General features: G+C 43.9%; 1 protein-coding gene across 1 annotated transcript in view; it reads right to left on the reverse strand.

Moving 5' to 3' along the window:
• Positions 1 to 18066, reverse strand: part of LOC119777371 (titin-like) — a 214274-nt gene that overhangs the window by 193436 nt on the left and 2772 nt on the right. The window contains exons 2-16 of the mRNA XM_038276228.1: positions 14734 to 14837; positions 14444 to 14647; positions 12185 to 12472; positions 12026 to 12108; positions 11717 to 11928; positions 11558 to 11633; positions 9628 to 9771; positions 4775 to 4834; positions 3370 to 3628; positions 1540 to 1609; positions 1271 to 1462; positions 1046 to 1188; positions 823 to 971; positions 516 to 743; positions 46 to 287 (exon numbers count right to left, since the gene is read on the reverse strand). Of these exons, the coding sequence (XP_038132156.1) occupies positions 46 to 287; positions 516 to 743; positions 823 to 971; positions 1046 to 1188; positions 1271 to 1462; positions 1540 to 1609; positions 3370 to 3628; positions 4775 to 4834; positions 9628 to 9771; positions 11558 to 11633; positions 11717 to 11928; positions 12026 to 12108; positions 12185 to 12472; positions 14444 to 14647; positions 14734 to 14824 (2441 nt within the window). The 5' untranslated portion in view covers positions 14825 to 14837. The remainder of the gene's footprint in view (positions 1 to 45; positions 288 to 515; positions 744 to 822; positions 972 to 1045; positions 1189 to 1270; positions 1463 to 1539; positions 1610 to 3369; positions 3629 to 4774; positions 4835 to 9627; positions 9772 to 11557; positions 11634 to 11716; positions 11929 to 12025; positions 12109 to 12184; positions 12473 to 14443; positions 14648 to 14733; positions 14838 to 18066) is intronic.

Consider the following 18066-nt stretch of genomic DNA (forward strand, 5'->3'; position numbering starts at 1 on the left):
TTATTTACATCTGGAGTATTAGATCAGCAGATCTTTAACACTGACCTGATCCGCTGCATGGACGGCTGTGGCGTGTATCTGGGAGGGGTTACACCTCCAGAGGGCTCCACGTAGAGCTTCCCAGAGCTGACAGCATTTCCCTTCATGTTGGAGGCGAAGGCTGTGTACACTCCTTCATCCTCTGGTTGGACCACAGACATACGGAGGCTGGCTCGTCCATCTTGGAGAACCTCCATCTGGTACCGCCCACCGGGTCTGATGCGCTGACCATCTTTGTACCAAACAATCTGCAGAAGGTTTTCATTCATATCAATGAAGTAATCCTGAAAATGTTGGTTTCAACTTTCTGTACAGGAAGTTGTTAAACAGAGGCTCTATAAAATATTTAAGGGATCATAAAACTATCAAAGAAACCCCCTGAGCCAGAGCAAGATCATCACTACCACACAGACAAGTTCAGATCTGATTTGTCTGATCTATACATTACAGAGAATGGGTAAGTAACTATTTTGCACCTTGGGCAGCGGCGTTCCAGACACCCTGCAGTGGAAGGTGACTCCCATTCCCTCCATGATCCGATAGTTTTTCACTGGTGTTTCGAAGGCCGGCTGCAGAGCCTGGTCCTCTGCGACAGTCACCATCAGCTCTCCGTCCTCCGTGACCAACTCTCTGTAGGAGATCCTCAAGATGCGGATCTCGATCTCCTGGATGATCCTCTCTTCAAACGCTGAAATCATGAACTCCTGGAAGAGGACGACATTCCCATTAGCCGAGAGGTGGATAGCTTAGCCTGTAAGGTCACAGATCTGATGGAAAGGTTACCGTCTCTGAGACGAAGCTCATTGGAGTCGTCACCCTCCTTTGTTCGAACTCGTACTGAGTCACGACTGGAGGGGGTTCCTGGATCACGGTGGTTGTCACTTCGGTTTTATAGGTCACATCCTGCTGCTTCATGTAGGCTTCATATTGCTCTGCGAAGAGAAATGTAGTGAGAGGCTGGTCCAATAAACGTAGAGATGAGGATCATAACCAGAGACGGAGGTACCTTCATCCAGTAGGATGGCAGAGGCTGAGGCTTCTCCAAGCGGATTCTTAGCAAAGACAGAGTATTCTCCAGCATCGTCAGCGAAAGTCATAGAGATCTCCAGTCTGCATTCTCCAGTGTCCTTCTTGTAGGCAACTTTGTATCTGAAGGAAGAAAACAGTGCATCATCTTCTCTGAACCAAGTTCTATATTATAAACCCGATGGGGGCGCACCGTGGAGCGTACCTGTATCCAGTGGTGAGCGGAACGCCACTCTTCTTCCAAATTATGTGAGGTTTGGGGTTTCCTGCGATCTGACACTCAAACACGACACTCCCTCCCTCCACCAGCTTCTGGGGGACGGGTTTCTTAATGAAGAAGGGAGCAGCAGATTCTCCGGTGCTCACCTCCGTCTGCTCCCTCGTCTCCACGGCAAAGCTGCGGAGAAGCAAAATCCGCGTTCAGCTGCAGCTCGGAGAAAGCAGACACTGAAGGTTTGGATGTTTAAAACTCACGCTTTGGCCTGTGTGATTCCTGTTTCTGTGACCGTCACCATCTCCTCTCTGCTCTCTATGTCCTCTGACACTAAAACACAACCAGAAGCAGCCAGATTAGACAGAAAGTTTGCCTCATTTCACATTTTAAACCTAATTTTCCCTGATAGAGCAGAATGGAGTCATAATGACAACCATTAGTCATATTTTACCATTTCAACAACAGAAGGGCATCAGGTTGGGTAAAGTAACTATACATGTTTCTATATATCTATAGATAGAGATATATTTTTACATCCGTGTTTTATTGCACTATTAGTTTTTATGTTTAAGTTAGTAATAAACCTATAGAAACGCCAAACAAAACCAAAGAAAATAGTTTTTGAGGCAGAGATTCAGTTGTAGCCTGAGGGGCAGACAAAGTCTAATCTTATCTGACTCTAAGATCTCTAAAGATGTTTCCCTTCAAGCAGATTCATTTACTTTCATCTCTTCACAGTTAATCACAAACAAACCTCAGACTCCAATTGATTTATTGGGATTTATGTGGCAGAATGGAGCAAAATGGACTGATAATCTCTTTTATAGATAATGTTCTGAAAAGGTTGCTGATCTGTGTTCAGTTCCTATTTTCATAATGTTCTTAAATACATTTAGTTGTAATGAACTGTCTTTTGAGATCAGTGAGAGATCTGTTTAAATAAGAATCAGTGAACACAGTTCTGGAAAAAATATATGAAGAGTAGTTCTGAATAAAAAATATAATTTTTGAACTTCATAAAAAGTCCAAATATAAAAAACAAAACTGTGCATGTTGTGATGTTCGAGATCGTGCCGTTTTTTCAGTGTAGTCCTGTTTCTCTGACTGTGACTAACTGGATGTGCTCTCTTCATCCTCTGACATGGGAGCTGGCTCGGAGCTCGTCTGCCTGGCTGTGTGTTTCCTGGACGGGGCCGCCTGTGGAGCTGGTTGACAGCTGCCTTTTGTATCTATGCTTCTTTTTCTATGTCTGCTTCTGTCTCCTTGAACCCCAGTGGGCCTCAGCAGATGGCCGCTCACACTGAGCCTGGTTCTGCTGGAGGTTTCTTCCTGTTCAAAGGGAGTTTTTCCTCTCCACTGTCGCTACAAGCATGCTTAGTGTGAGGGATTGCTGAAGAGTCAATGAGTCGATGCAATCAGCTGGTTTTCCTTAGATAGAAAACTTTGAATCAATTTGATTGTATGATCTGGTTGAACTGTAAAGTGCCTTGAGATGACGTGTTGTGAATTGGCGCTATAGAAATGCAGGGTTTATACAGGAATGAACAACTCTGATTTAATGCTTTTCAATGGTCTTTTAATGCTTTTAGAAATAATTTTAATGCCTTTAACAAGTACCCATGACTCTCCTATTATATATATATATATATATATATATATATATATATATATATATATATATATATATAAATAAATAAAAAAAACATGGCAAAATCCTTTGCCATCTTTAGTGCCGACAGGCTGCAGCCTGGTCCTGAATTCCTCCTTTTCCAGCCACTTTCGTTGAAATGAGCATTTTCCCATTCTCTAGCCTTTTCTTTGCCTCGAGCTTCTTTTCCGAACATGCGGCTTTACGTTTAACCAGAGGCAGCTATGCGCAAATACTCTAGATCAGGATCTATGGGGGATGGCCCAGAATTTGCCTTGGTCTGAGCAGCAACAAGAAGATTTGAACTCCATTTGGTTGAAATGTACTGTACACTGATTTTCTTAAGAATAAAATCCTTTGCATTTTGTGGCTCCAATATGACAAAATGTCAAAGGTTTAGTGAGGCACTGTGTCCTCAAGCTCTCAGCTCTGTTTCTGTTACCTTTAACCAGCAGGTAGCAGGAGGTGCTGATGGTTCCAGCCTCGTTGGTGGCGGTGCACGTGAAGCGGCCGCTGTCTTCGGCGAACGCCTCACGGATCGTCATCCGGACGAAGCCGCTCTCGTAGCTCAGCTGGAAGTCGATTGAACTCTCGATTTTGTAGTCCTCTCTGAACCACATGATGACGGGGGTGGGCTGACCGCTGATCTGGCATTCCAGGGTTACCGACTCGCCCTCTGTCACCGTCAGGTTCTTCAGTCCCTGAAACCAAACAGAGGAATAATCAGAGAGCTGAACACAATATCCAGTTCTCTCTTCAGTTCATTGATCATATATTACCAGAAAAAACGACAGGATGGACAATTTATGAATCTGAATAAAACCTTTGGTCAGGATTCATTATTCTGTAGGTTTTCCAAAGGTTTCCAAGGGTCCTGTTTGGACTTTGGCTGTTTGGTGTTGGTCTAACACCTGCTCATTATTAACATTAGATGGTTCAACCAGTGCTGTAGTGACAGATTACAGACAATTAAGCCATAAACAAGTTTAAATGTGCTTTTATCTCACTTAACTGTCAAATTTACTTACATTTTTCTTTTCAAAATATAATAAGGAGACTTTTTTACCTGACATAACAGCAGACATGTCCACATATAGATGTACAGCCAATAGAAGGCTCTACCTGATGGCTCATAAGATTTTTAAGCTTTTTTTCTCACCATCTGCTGCCATACCACCCAGCTATACCGATCTTTAAAAACATTTCTTCTTCATCTGATGTTTTATTCTTAGCCAATTTTAATGAGTTCCTTATACTGTGACTGAGAAAAGTTTAGAAAAACATCATCATACGATAAGTATGATTTAGTATCTGAGTTGTTTGCTATATTATAATGTTGGATAAATAAATCTTTTCATAAAGTCTGTTTTCTGCTTGACTCTAAGACCCAAGCTAACATTAGCATAGAGTTAGCTTAGCGCTAGCTCAGTGTTAGCGTTGTCATGTTTTTAATGCATGTTTTAGGCAGTCAGATGTCATTTAGACCAAAGAAAAGATAAAAGTGGTACAAAAAAAATAGTTTATGAAAAACAGACTAAAAAACTGGAATGATTTTGTATTTGTTGGTTAGGATTATCAGTAATAATTTAATTTCAAACATGGCGCTATGAGAGCAGAAAGCTGTAGTTGGCTCTAGCCCTAGAAAAGGAGGGAATTGCCATGGCAACAACTACGATTTCTTAAACCCTTGGTGTGGTTCCGTATGTACGTCCTCGGCTTAAATTTTTTTAACCTTTATCTAAAGCCTACTAAGACAATGACCAGGGAATATTTGGATTCAAGAAAAATAATAACTAAGTTTTACTTTGAAAAGACGACTACAGGAAGTGGAGCGAATGGTTACTTACTGCCATGATAGTGGGCGGGACAGCAGGCTCCTGGGCTCTGATTGGCACAGCGACCGCCTCCTGTGAAAACAATGACAAGAGTTGAAGAGAAAAAAGCATCTGACGGTCTGCGTGGTTCTGTGAGGATGGAGGAGAAGAAAAGGATGACATCTCTGGAAGAGGACCAGAGGAGGAAGGGGAGGAGTCTTTATGAAGGGAGGCGTGTGATTGGCTGCCGTGTTAGAGAGCGGGACTGTTGTAAGAAGTTAAAAAGAAGAGGACGTTTGTAAAGAACCAACCTGGGGCTCCCAGTCCTCAAACTCCTCCTCACACACTGCATAAGCCCCGCCCCCAAACTGGCTCTGATATCTGACGTCCTTAAATGGCGGTGGGAGGGGCTCCAGTGTGACTCTAGTTTCCACCCTCGATCTGCGGGACGGACTAGGAGACTTGACGGGTTTGATGATCTTCCTGGTTGCAGTGGGGGAGGACAGCTCTTTGTGCAGAGCAGCGATGGCCGAGCCAGTGATGGACACCTGAACCGGCCAATCAGAGCAGGGATAAACACCGTGATCAGGAATAAACAGGAAGTCCACCCTCTGCTGTGGATTAGTGAGTGAAGAAGGCGATGGAGGCTTTGAGTGAAAGTCAGAAATCACTGAGAGAAGGCGGCAGGCAGCCGGGGAGGAGCGATACCATCTATGATGCCATGCAAAAGTTTTCACACCCCAAATCCCTTTTATCAAACTCCAAAGATTTTATTTACAGTGATTATATGTGACAGTAAAACACTTTTGATCTTCTGAGATGACACCAAAGTGTGTTTTGGTTAAAAACAAAATGATTTGTTTGAAGGAAAATTAACACCACAGCATGAACGCACTATCAGCTATTCTAAAGCATGGGAGAGGCAGCATCATGCTGTGGAGAGATTTTTCTATAGGAAAGGACGTGGAAGCTGGTCGGAGGTAAAGGGAGGGTCGATGGATGGAATAAAAATGCATTAAAATCCATCCGGAGCTTCAACCAAGAGGTTCAGATAAAAACGTGTTTATGTCTTAGAACGGCCTAGTCAAAGTCCAGACTTACATCCAATCTGTGCCTCAACTAGGGCTGGGCGATAATTCAATAACGATATATATCGATCGATAGACGTGTGGCGCAATAGAAAAAAAAGAGGGTCGATAAAAGTTCGATAAAAAAGAAACGCAGTTTTCCTTCCTTCTCATTGTAGCCTAGCATGTAGGTTTATGCTAGTCGCTGCTTCCTCCAAACCAATCACAATCGCGGACCCAGGCACGACGTCACCAAGCGCCGCCCTCTCAAACCTCAACACAGAGCACATGAAGCTGTGCAGCAAGGAGAGGCGGAGGAAGAAAGGTTTCAAAGAAAGGTATTTGTAGTTCGGCAGTCTGGCAGTATTTCGGTCATGGCAAGTCGGACCAAAAACAAACCACAGTCATCTAGAAAATGTGTCGGGAACCAGTGAAAACCAGTCTGATAACGAAACCAACTTTTTTTTTTTATCATCTCAGCCGCTCGCAGCCGCAGGAGTACGAGCTGTGTAGGCCCCGACGCGGCTCTCCTCCGAGGAATCTTCGGAAAATATATATATATTTTCAGTTCTGGGCAGTTTCCCACGTAGTTCTAACAGTTGAGATAAAAATGCTGAGGGGCCAGAAACTTCAAAGTAATAACTCAGGTTAAAGCAGGAAACGGGGGCGGCAGCGGCGGCGGTGGGGCATTTATTTATTTGTTATATTTATTTTGGTCACTTTTCTGGTCACTTAAGTTTATTCTTTGTCAGTATTTAATAACATAACTCAGGTCTCTTAAGTTATTTTTCTTTAAAACAATTCTGTTATGGTTAAAAAAGTTGGTTAAATAAAGATTTAATTCGAAGTCGAAGTGTTTTTTTTTTTAATTCAATCATTTAGCAATATTATAAAAAGTCCAGGCAGAGCTGCACATAAAATATGGTTTCAAATCTTTTCAATAATTATCGATATCGATCAATATGCATTTTTTTTATCGATAAGCTTTTTTTCTATATCGCCCAGCCCTAGCCTCAACTGCAACATCAACATAAAGAGAACTTCCAAAAAAGTAAAAAGAAAAAAACACTGGACTTTGTGTCCAAGTTTTTAAGACATTTCGATGAAGAAACACTTTTTTAACTCTGGTTTGGTTTTATGATTGGATCCATAAAATTCACAGATGTGTGTGAAAACGAATGGAGACAATTTCAAAGAGAAAAAAACAAAGATATTGTTGGAGTTATGATTTCTGTTGTTTTTATCATTTTATTCATTTATATCTTTTATATTGCTTTTAATCATTTGTTTTTCTATGATACTGTCATCAGTGGAAACAGTGTATGCAGGTCATAAGACGGTCAAATGTTTAACAAGAATGCTTTCCTGTTTTTCATTTAAGAAACACAGAAGTTAAAAGTTCATGACCCCCGACACCTTTTTTAAAAGCGTATCCTGAAACCAGACATGTTCCCTATCTTAAAAGTTCATGCTATGTCTAAGAGATTGCGTAATCGAAACTAACACCTGCTGTTGTAATGTGTCGACTGTTCAATAAACAAGCCTGCAAGCGTGGAGCAAGACGAAGATGCACAGAGAGATCCCAAAGCTCTGTGTATTTTCCCTTTGCAAAGCACGGTCAGGAACAATCTTACACCGTCTTTGTTTCATTCTTAACAACCCTAACAGATATTTTCCTCTTTCTGTCCCTGCTTAGCAGAATATCCTTGCACCATTCAAAGAATCTGGAGGAAAATCAGGAAGAAAGGCAAATATTGAAAGCAACTCTGATCCATCAGGACTGCATGAAGACGCTCACTTTGAAAATCCTGTCAGGATAATTATCATTGATGATGTGTGAGTTATTAAACCTTAATATTAGCTGCCTGTTGCGTGTCAGAACTGATGTTTTCCACAATAGTTTATCTAATTAGGCCAGTTCCTCTGTCTGGTTATATACCGTTATAATCTTCTTTCTGCACATGGGAAATATTTGGGAAACGGAATGAGAGCGGCGTCCTTCAGCTAAGAACAAAGTGTAATACTTTGATAAGGCTGGAGCCATGGATGTCTCCTTATTTGCTAACATGTATGATGTGATGATGTGGACTAAAGGACTGCACTAACTACAGACTAAACAGACTAAAGTATAAAATGCTTCTTTAACTGTTAATCAGTCTCACATCCCAAGAAGTGAGCCCTGTTGGTGAGCAGCTGCCTTCTGTAACTCTAAGCAACTTCTCTGATCTGATTATGATTACAATTTCTATCAAAATCTGTTGCAATGTCTCATGATTATTCAATACATATAAGTCATGAAGTGTTATTTAAAGAGTTTGTCCTGAGTGATCTCTTTTCAGGAAAATGAACCGGAGAAAGAAAGTTTTAAGACGTTAAAACAGAATCTGCCTTTAACACGTTTCTTCAGCTCATTAATGCAGAGCTAAATTTACAGAGGAAGGAAAGACAGGAGTGGCTCGTCACAGCGAAAAAGATGGATCATGATGGATCAACATTCCAGGTCTGTGTAGCAGCCGGTCTGTGGTTAAGAACCTGCATTAATGCAGATTTTAGAGCAACATGTTCTGCTTTCAGGATATTTCACACCATTTTTCACAAGACAATGAAGAACCCCTGCAGCACAGCCTCCAAAGACGTGATTGAGAAGGAGGAAGGAAAGACTGCTGTCCTCAAACGATAAGAGATGAACGATGACGTTCGTTTATGTTAGTTGTTTGAAGAAGGAAGGAAAATTTGCATTTTCCTGACGTGTTGCAGCTTAAATACAGGAATGAATGAATAACGACCAAAACTAGGATGATGTGGGGAAAACATACAGTTCCAGCATCTTAGGAGTTACAGTTGGTGAAAAAAAAGGAAATGAGAGAAATGATGTAAAGTAAATCGAGTGTCGGAGCAGGAAAGAAGAGGATCAGTGGAAGATCTGTGCAGGTTTAGGAAGGGTGACAGTGAGGAGGAACCAAAGCGGACCACAGCGGTTACTGATGCGTGTTTGTTAAAGATGGCATGGAGGTTCTGGGGCAGGGAGAGCGGGCCCGGGGCCCTCGGCTGAACCTCTTACCTCGCGGCTCGGTTCCTGTTTAGGAACAGAAACTTTAGAGACGGTGAAATGAGGGACAGCGGCGCCAGAGTCCGCGTGGGAGGAGACCTGGGTACTTCTCTCAATCTGGAGTGACCAACACATCAGCAGTTAAGGAGAGTCCCAAACCATCAGATCTGATCTAACAGGATCAATGCAGTCCTCAGACCTGCTGGACCTGCTGGGTCTGCTGGACCTGCTGCATCATCTGGACCTGCTGGGCCTGCTGCATCTGGACCTGCTGCATCTGCTGCATCTGGACCTGCTGCATCTGCTGCATCTGGACCTGTCGCTGATCTTCAGCTGCTGCGGCTTCAGCGGCGGCGGTTTTAGGAACAACGACCTGTTTTTCTGTGACGGCTGCCGCCTGCTGCTTCACCTCCTCCTCTTCATCAGCCCAGCCGCCCTCCTCATGCACGGGCCGCCGAACGCGAGCGAGGTCGACGGCGGCCACCACGGTGGCGACCGCCTCGGCTTTTTTCTCCCCCTCACCCTGAGGGTACAACAAGCAGCAGAGATGTGAGGAAGATGAGGGTGAAGGAGGAGAAGATGAAGGCTCCTTCACACCTTCGTCTTCATTTGAGCGACTCAAACGTCTCATTGTGGTTTAATGGGTCTAATCTGACAGGAAGTGGGACGCAGACGTCCTTCCTCTGCAGAGGAATCAGACGATTCTGATCCTACAGACAGCAGCCGACACGGGCCGGATCAGAACTGAGCAGAACCCCCCCCATGCTTACCTCTCTGCAACCGGCCACATGGTGCTCCCACTGTTTCTCCATGTGCATCTGAGTGGAGCTGCTCATACTGGTCATACTGGTGTAGCCTTCAGCCACGTAGTCCTCCTGCTTCCAGGGCGGCAGGACCTCTGCAGAGGCTGAAACCTGAGAGGAAGGTTTAGATTAGTCTGGGAGTGGAAAAACGACGGCAGCAACGGAAACGGATCACAGGTTCATTCTGGTTCTGATCCAAACTAAGTTCACTGAAGACAGTTTACTGGTTCAACATTTAGATATCAAAATGTCTGCTTCTGTCGCTCACACTGAGCCTGGTTCTGCTGGAGGTTTCTTCCTGTTCAAAGGGAGTTTTTCCTCTCCACTGTCGCTACAAGCATGCTTAGTGTGAGGGATTGCTGAAGAGTCAATGAGTCGATGCAATCAGCTGGTTTTCCTTAGATAGAAAACTTTAATTCAATCTGACTGGAAAAAATCTAGAAATGTCATTTTCTCTTAAAATAAGTGCATTTGTTCTTGGATTAAGGGGGTAAAAGAGACATTTTGCCAATGGAACAAGACAATTTACACTTAAAATAAGAAAACACAATTGCATTGTCTTATTTCAAGAGCATTTTATCTAATTGTCTTATTTGAAGAGTAAAAATACTCCTTCCATTGGCAAACTATCTGATTTACCGACTCAACTTAAGGGTAAATACACTTGATTTAAGGAATTTTTTTACTTATTTTTAGATCGTTTTTCCAGTAAAGTTCCTTGTGATGACATGATGTGAATTGGAGCTATACAAATAAACTGAATTGAATAGAAAATGGACTAAATGTATCAGAATGATGCTGCCAGCATGTGGAGATGTACGGAAGAAAAACCGTCTCACTGAAGCTGCCTTTTTTTGTACAGAATCGTTTTGCACATTTAATTCCTCACAATGGATCTTAATCTGGTGAAAATTCGCCTGCAAAAAAATCAACAACAAATGTTTTGACCTTTTGGTGAATTCCAACCAAAGCAATCTATACTTGAGGAAGCCGAGCAGCTTCTAGCCGCTTCTTCCGGATCCAACCGAGAGCCATGTTCTACAGGGATAGCATCACTAGCTGTGATCAGCTTAGTTATATAATCAAGTCCTAATAGATGAAAAACTCTAATGGCCGTCTATTAGCAGCTACCTGATGTTTAGTAATCATATCTATTAAACCAGATAAACTCCTCATTCAGCTTCATTCAGCCGGGAACAAAGTTAATTTCATTGGATAGAAGCTACTCGACCACATCGACTGTAGATTGCTTTGGCTTGAGTTCACTAAAATTTCAACACGTCACTGTTTAATTTTTTGCAGGCACATTTTTTCCAGTCTGTGGTGTACGGTTGGATAAAGGAGGAGTTATGCTGAGGGATCTGACTCTTAATCTCTTAAATCTACTTGATGTTTCAGCTTTTTTTCTAGGTTTTATCATCATTACAAGAGCAATAAAATTGACTCTCCCCTTTAGGAGCAGTGAGCTGCCTTTGTGCGGCAGCCAGGGATCAGTGTGGGGTAAAGGGTCCTGCTCAGGGAGCCAGAGTGTCAGTCTGTGGGATAGTATGGGACTTGAACTCAGAACCTCTAAGACCCAACGCTATGCTCTAACTACTAGGGAACCACTCCCCCAGTGGACGAAGACTTTTGGGACATTTTGGACAACTGCATACTACAAAGTTAGTTCCATGTGGATATGGATGAGCTGCACAGAGACTGCAGCTAAACATGGCAGATTATGTCCAACATCTAAAATGTGTTTTAGGAAGAACTGAGTTGAACTCTCTGATAAAGACTCTCCTGAACCTGATTGAGGAAGAACCAGCTTTATACTAAATAAATTATTTCAAAAGCATGATCTTCCTTTATGATGGTAGCTTGAAAGTGGAGGTGAATGATCAGGTGAGGTGCTCACCTGTTTTCTGCTCATCACAGGAGACCTGACGGGTCTGATGGGAGAGACGGACATCCTGCTGGAGGGAGAGACGGGTCTGCGGAGGAGACGGCGTTTCGTTAGACCTCACAGCTCAGCGGTCTGAGCCCGGCTCCTCTGGCTGCGGAGGCGGAGACTCACCTGACAGGTGCGGGCGTCGGCCCCTTCACGTGTCTTACAGGGGACGGGGACTGCTGCCGGCCTCCCGTTACCTTGGATACGAAGGACGGGGGGGACCTGGAGGTGGGTTTCGGGGGGACCCTCGGGGGGGTTTTGTGAGCGATGTGCTGAGTCATGATTCCTCCTTCGACGTGCATCTCCATCATGGTGGTGGCCTGGAAACTGGCCTCCATCTTCAGGAGGAAACAGACCAACGTTAGAAGCCGTCTGCAGCAGACATGACGCGTAACGCCACAGACCGCCACTAGGTGCTGCTCCAACGCCACTCACCCTCTCAACTCTGGACCCAGACGTCTCCATCTGGGACGTGGACATGATAGTCTTTGTTTTCTTAATGGGAACAACTTCTTCTCCTGCATCAGAGACACCAGAAGGTTTAGTTCTGATCCAAACCACTGAGCTGCTACCAGAACCAGAACCTGAGCTCACCTTGGACCAGAAGCTCGCAGGTGGACGTGGCGCGTCCGCTGCTGTTGGTAGCCGTCACTGAATACGTCCCAGAATCCTCCGGGAAGGCCTCTGCGATCAGCAGACTGTAGAGGTCTCCGTCCTGGAGGATCTGGAAGTCGGTGGAGCTCTGGATCTCGGCTCCTTCTCTGTAGAACTTCACCACAGGTGTGGGGATTCCTGAAACTCTGACGCTCAGCCTCACCTGGCTGCCCTGACTCACAGAGGAGCTCTGGAGTCTCTGAAGGAAGGCGGGAGGCGCCGTCTCGGCTGCGGAGACACAGAGAACGGAAACCATCAACAAAAACCTGGAAAACCAATGAAAGTTTGAAGACGTTTCTCTTCCCATCCAGGAAGCTTTTTCAATTCAAAATGTCAGAAATAGCGTTTAGTTCAAGGCTTTATAGAGTGGAAAACATGCAAATTGAAATGATCAAACGATTCCACGAGATTTGGAATGGGGGTCATTTGGTTTCTTTGTTAGCCTGTAATTCCAGATACCTGTCTATGTCTCTGAAAGGGCGACATTAGAGGGAATTGTTAGCCCGGCTGAACAGGAAAGGTGTTCTGTTCCCTTGTAAGGGGTGGAGCTGCTGGTTTTTACCTGCAGCTGGCAGGTAAATATGGTCAGTTTGATCTCCTCTGAGCCTCCCTGACCTTTGACCTCCTGGTCCTGCTGACCCCGTTGGTTCTGTATCTGATGATCTGGACTATATCATCACATCATAAAGTCCAGATCCAGTTAAGGAAAGTTATGCTGCAGCAGCTGCATCTATATCGGTTTTATCACTGGATTAAATAACAAGCTCCGCCCACTCAGCTGACACCAGATAAATTTAGCCTCAGACCGAAGCGCAGCGCCTCGGAATAAACCTTTATTAATCTGACGGACGCTCAACCTGCTGCCGCCGCCGTCCTAAATGATCAGTTTAACAGTGACTCATCCATAAACTGCAGAAAGTTTTCTAATCCTGCATGTTTCTGTTTTTTTTCCATCTTTAGACCTGCTTTAATCTGTGATCAGAGTCTAGGTTTAAAACTTCCATTTTTTAATTCTTCCCAAAGCTGTCGGACAATCAGACGCACCAGACTGGACAAGATGCATCAGCTGACGTTTAAACTATTCCTTTGTTTATTTTGTGTTATCTGTCAAATCTAGTTTTTAAATAGAAAATTATTCTGAATTTCAGTTTCCAATGTTTTAGTTTCAAGGTATCTATCACTGATATTCCTGCTGGAAAATCAGAATCAACTCGATTCATTCAGCATCATCTGATGCTAACATCTGGATCAGAGCAGAAACACATCCAGAACATCATCAAAGCTTTGTTCTGAACATCCAGGCCACCGTAGCAGGAAGTCTCTGCTTTTACACAAGTTTCATCTTGGTGCCGGAATCTTCATCTAGTTTAACTTTTATTCTTATTCTGTTCAGCAGATTTTCTTCATCGTAAAAACTAGAAAAACCAAAACCTCAAAGCAACTCAAATAAATTTGTCTTTTTAAAATTTATTTTAATCATTCATAAATGTCCAAAGGTGTTTGCTCTAATTTAACAAGCTGCAGAGTGAATATTTCTATAATAATAGAAGCAAAAACAGGGAATGATAATTAATGAATAATTGAGAGCAGCTGGTTGGTAGAAGAGTTTCCAGCTGATCTAAAGTCTAAACAGGTTTTCCTTCATGTCTCCAGTTCTGTTAGTAGATCAGCTAAAAAAACGTCTCTGCTTAGTTTGTTAAGTTCCTTACACCTCTGTCCCTCCTGTCTCTGTCCCCCTGCCTCTGTCCCTCCTGCCTCCGTCCCTCCTGTCACTGTCCCCCTGCCTCTGTCTAGTCCCTCCTGCCTCCGTCCCCCTGCCTCTGTCCTCCTGTCTCTGTCCCCCTGTCTCTGTGCCTCTGTCTAGTCCCTCCTGTCTCCGTCCTCTGCCTCTGTCCCCCTGCCTCTGTCTAGTCCCTCCTGCCTCCGTCCCCCTGCCTCTGTCCTCCTGTCTCTGTCCCCCTGTCTCTGTGCTCCTGTCTAGTCCCTCCTGTCTCCGTCCTCTGCCTCTGTCCCCCTGCCTCTGTCTAGTCCCTCCTGTCTCCACCCCCCTGCCTCTTTCCCTCCTGTCTCCATCTTCTGCTTCTGTCCCTCCTATCTAGTCCCTCCTGCCTCTGTCCTCCTGTCTCCGTCCCCTTGCCTCTGTCCTCCTGTCTCTGTCCCCCTGCCTCCGTCCCCCTGCCTCTGTCCTCCCAGTCCTACCTGTAACCAGGAGCTCAGCGGTGCTGGTAGCTTGCCCGGCGCCGTTGGTAGCTCTGACGGAGAAGCGCCCGCTGTGTGCGGCATTCACAGCGGGGATCCTCAGAACAGCGCGGCCGTCGCTGAACGAGAACTGGACGCCGGGCAGAGCTGCGGCGGAAAGAACCTGGCCATCACGGAACCAGCTCACCTCAGGAACTGGAGAACCTGCAGAGGAGGAGAACCAGAACCAGGAGGTGAGACCTTGAAGAAGCTCCTGGTCGGTGAGCCAGCGATCCAAACTTCCTTCTTACCACTAACTTGAGCCTCGAACGTGGCGGCACTACCCTCTAGTGCCACGACGCTCTGTAGCGGCTGAGTAAACGTCGGCGCCTGTGTTGACATCACGGTCGGCACCCTGAGGAAGACACAACCATCACAACCTTCATCACTTCTGTCCTCATCATCATCATCATCAACTCTTAATGAGTAACTGGACCATAAACTGATTTTCCATTTTCAGGTCCGGTCTCCTCTATTCCACTCTAAGATAAATTTATTCTGTTTATTGTTAAACTTCATGTTGTTCTAAACCAGTAGAACCATAAAGACATGAATCTCTCCTCCTTCTCACTCCACTAACAACTGGTTTATTCTGGTTATCAGGGATTCATCCGTCCAGCTGAAAAGCTTTAATCACTTTGAGTCAAATTAAGACGAGAATTAAACCAGAAAGGATCCAAATGAAATGAAAATGAATGAAATGTTACTTTAATCCTCATCTGTCAGAAAAAACTAAACAAAAAATAAAATCAGAAAAAGATTTTAAAACATCTAAGATCTGATAAACCCGTCGACAACAAATACAGGAATGTTAGATTTTCAGCAAGAAGAGGAAGAAAGTTTCACATGAAATTAACTTTACTCCATTTTTTTCAAAAGAAAAACATGAAAGGAAACAAATTCTTTAACGAGATGGAAAAAATTAAAACGAAGAAAAACTGTAAAGTCAGAGCAACGGGTAAAACGTTCCACAGGAGGACGGAGGAGGACGAGGGAGGATGGAGGAGGACGAAGGAGGACAAAGGAGGACAGAGGAGGATGGTGGAGGATGGTGGAGGACGGAGGAGATAGGAGGACAAAGAAGGATGAGGGAGGTTGAAGGAGGACAAAGGAGGACATAGGAGGACGAAGGAGGAGGAAGGAAGAAGAAGGAGAACATGCCATGTCCACAGAGACAGAACCCAGCCTGGTTTCTAACCATCAACCTTCCAGCTGTTCTGAACTGTTGAAAGGAGGAATTATTTCTACTTTATTAACCTCTGAGGGGAAATTCTGGTTCTGACCAGAAAACAACAAACAACAAACGGACTGAACCCGGCTGACCCGGTTCTGGTCTGATCTGTACGTCTCCTTTCTGGACTCGTCCCACTTGGAGAGGATCCAGAGATCTCTGGGAACCCGGGGATTCCCTCCTGGACCGGTTCCTGTCTAAATGACCGACACGCTGATCCTCCTCAGAGAGGAAGATTCTCTGATCGATTCTGGTTCCACCAAGATGAGACTGGGTTTGATGGTTGTGAATGTTTGTTCTGGAAGGTTCTGCTCATCCCTGACTGTTCCCACCAGCGGAACCACTGGGTCCATTCTGGGTCTATTCTGGGTCAACCCACCCAGTCTAAATCTGGACCGGTCCTCTCCAGTCTGGTACCGGTTTCTGGTTCTGTTCTAGACATCAGCCCATTCATTCCTAGAAGCCAATCAGCGTTCTGACCCAGTTGGTTCCTGTTTCTGAGGACTGGATCAACAGGAAGTGGTTCTTAGAACCAGCTGGTTCTGGGTTCATCTGAACAAACGGACCTCCATTTATAAATGAAGTAAATCCACCATAGACTGCAAACAGAACCACTTCTCATTATTCAGTAACTAATCTGAATAATTGTGGTAAAATATGTTTCAATTAATTGAATAGAAAATATTTAATAAAAATATCTGTTTTTTTCTTAAATGTTTGTTTTTAGCGTTTTCTTGATAAACGTCTGATGTGTCGTCTTTAACTTCGGTATCGGCCGATGATGTCAGACTTGTTTCTACTAATCAACCCAATAAGAACAGTAACTTTAGTTCATGTTTTTGTTTGTTTATGCTGAAAAATGTTTGAACTGCTGTTGGTTTTATTTAGTGTCAAAGGAAATAAAACATCTTTATTATCAGTAATCTGTCCAAATGTTCCCATCGATGCGTCATGTTCATTTCTTCTCATCATTTCATCACCTTATTGGATTTGATTTGTTTTTCTAACTAAAGTGTTTTCTTTCCTTTTGAAGATGCTAATTAATTCCAGACATAAACGCTCTAGATCCTCAGCTTCACAATATTGTTAAAGTTTTCATGCAGATTGATTCAAAGGCTCCAAACAGAACCGAACTTCTTTATCTGGACCAAAGCTTCCAGCTGGTATGTGGTAGAGGTGGGCGGATCGATCCCAGGATCGATACTATCGATACCAACGCTGGTATTTATATTGAACAATATTCGTTTAACAAGATCGATACTTTTTATCCTCTCTCGCGCGCGCTGACTGCTGCGGAGTCACCAGTTTCCCCATATGTGTAACAGCACTTTGCTCCCCCTCCCCTCTCCTACAGTCACATGGCTCAGCGGCGCCAGCCAATCAGCGCGCAGGCTTAGCTTGGCCTGCCCACTCAGCACTACGTCACACAGACAACCGCGCTGCCGGTTGCTGGGTGAGTGCTCACTCAGACTTGGATGGAGAGAGAGACCAAAGACCCGCCTCCAGCCTCAGACAGACATCTTTGACCCAAGCGTTTCAGTCCTCCAGAGAATATCCAGGTAGATAACAGTGGTCATCGTCTGCAGCACTTCATTATACATCATATATTACTCAGAAAGTGTAGTTAAGACCTTGAAAAAACCCAGTACATTTATCCCATTAAAAATTGTTAGCTAAAATAAGCTAACATTAGATAATCTCTTATTTATTCCACGATTGAGAACTTTATAGAAAAAAAGCAACAGGCAAGTGCAGCTTAAATGTAAAAAGTATCGGTATCGATATCGGCGATACTGACCCAGTATTTACTTGGTATCGGATCGATTAAAAAATCCCGGTATCGCCCACCTCTAGTATGTGGAGCTGATATGGAACCAGCTACCAGGAGCAGAACCGGTTCCAGCTGGAAAGAACCGACCCTGGCATGTCTGAGGACAAACATGGCGGATCTATCAAAGCCACTGAGATTAATAAAGAATAAAAACACAGTAAAGCTACTAAATGATTCACTGTGACATTACATCTTTAAATTAGATAAATAATTAGTTTAGTTCCCTTCTTTTTTATTTATTTTCTTTACTAAATAACATGAAGTTCAAAAAAAAAAAAAAATGTTTAATCTGTTTAAAGCTACAGTGTGTAATAATTACAGGGATATAAAGTCAGAAATTGAATATATTATACATAACTATGTTACTTATCATCACCTATGAGCTCAGCCTTTTAACCATAATATTTGCGTTGCCTTAGAATTCGTTATTTATAATTACATAGGAGCGGGTCTCGCAGCCATGGAGGCTGACATCTTTGCGCTACGGCAGCGCAGAGGCAACAAACTAGCGATTGTGAGATC

The sequence above is a fragment of the Cyprinodon tularosa genome, unplaced genomic scaffold (assembly GCF_016077235.1).
Source record: "Cyprinodon tularosa strain WSP-4 unplaced genomic scaffold, ASM1607723v1 ctg123, whole genome shotgun sequence".
Taxonomy (NCBI): domain Eukaryota; kingdom Metazoa; phylum Chordata; class Actinopteri; order Cyprinodontiformes; family Cyprinodontidae; genus Cyprinodon; species Cyprinodon tularosa.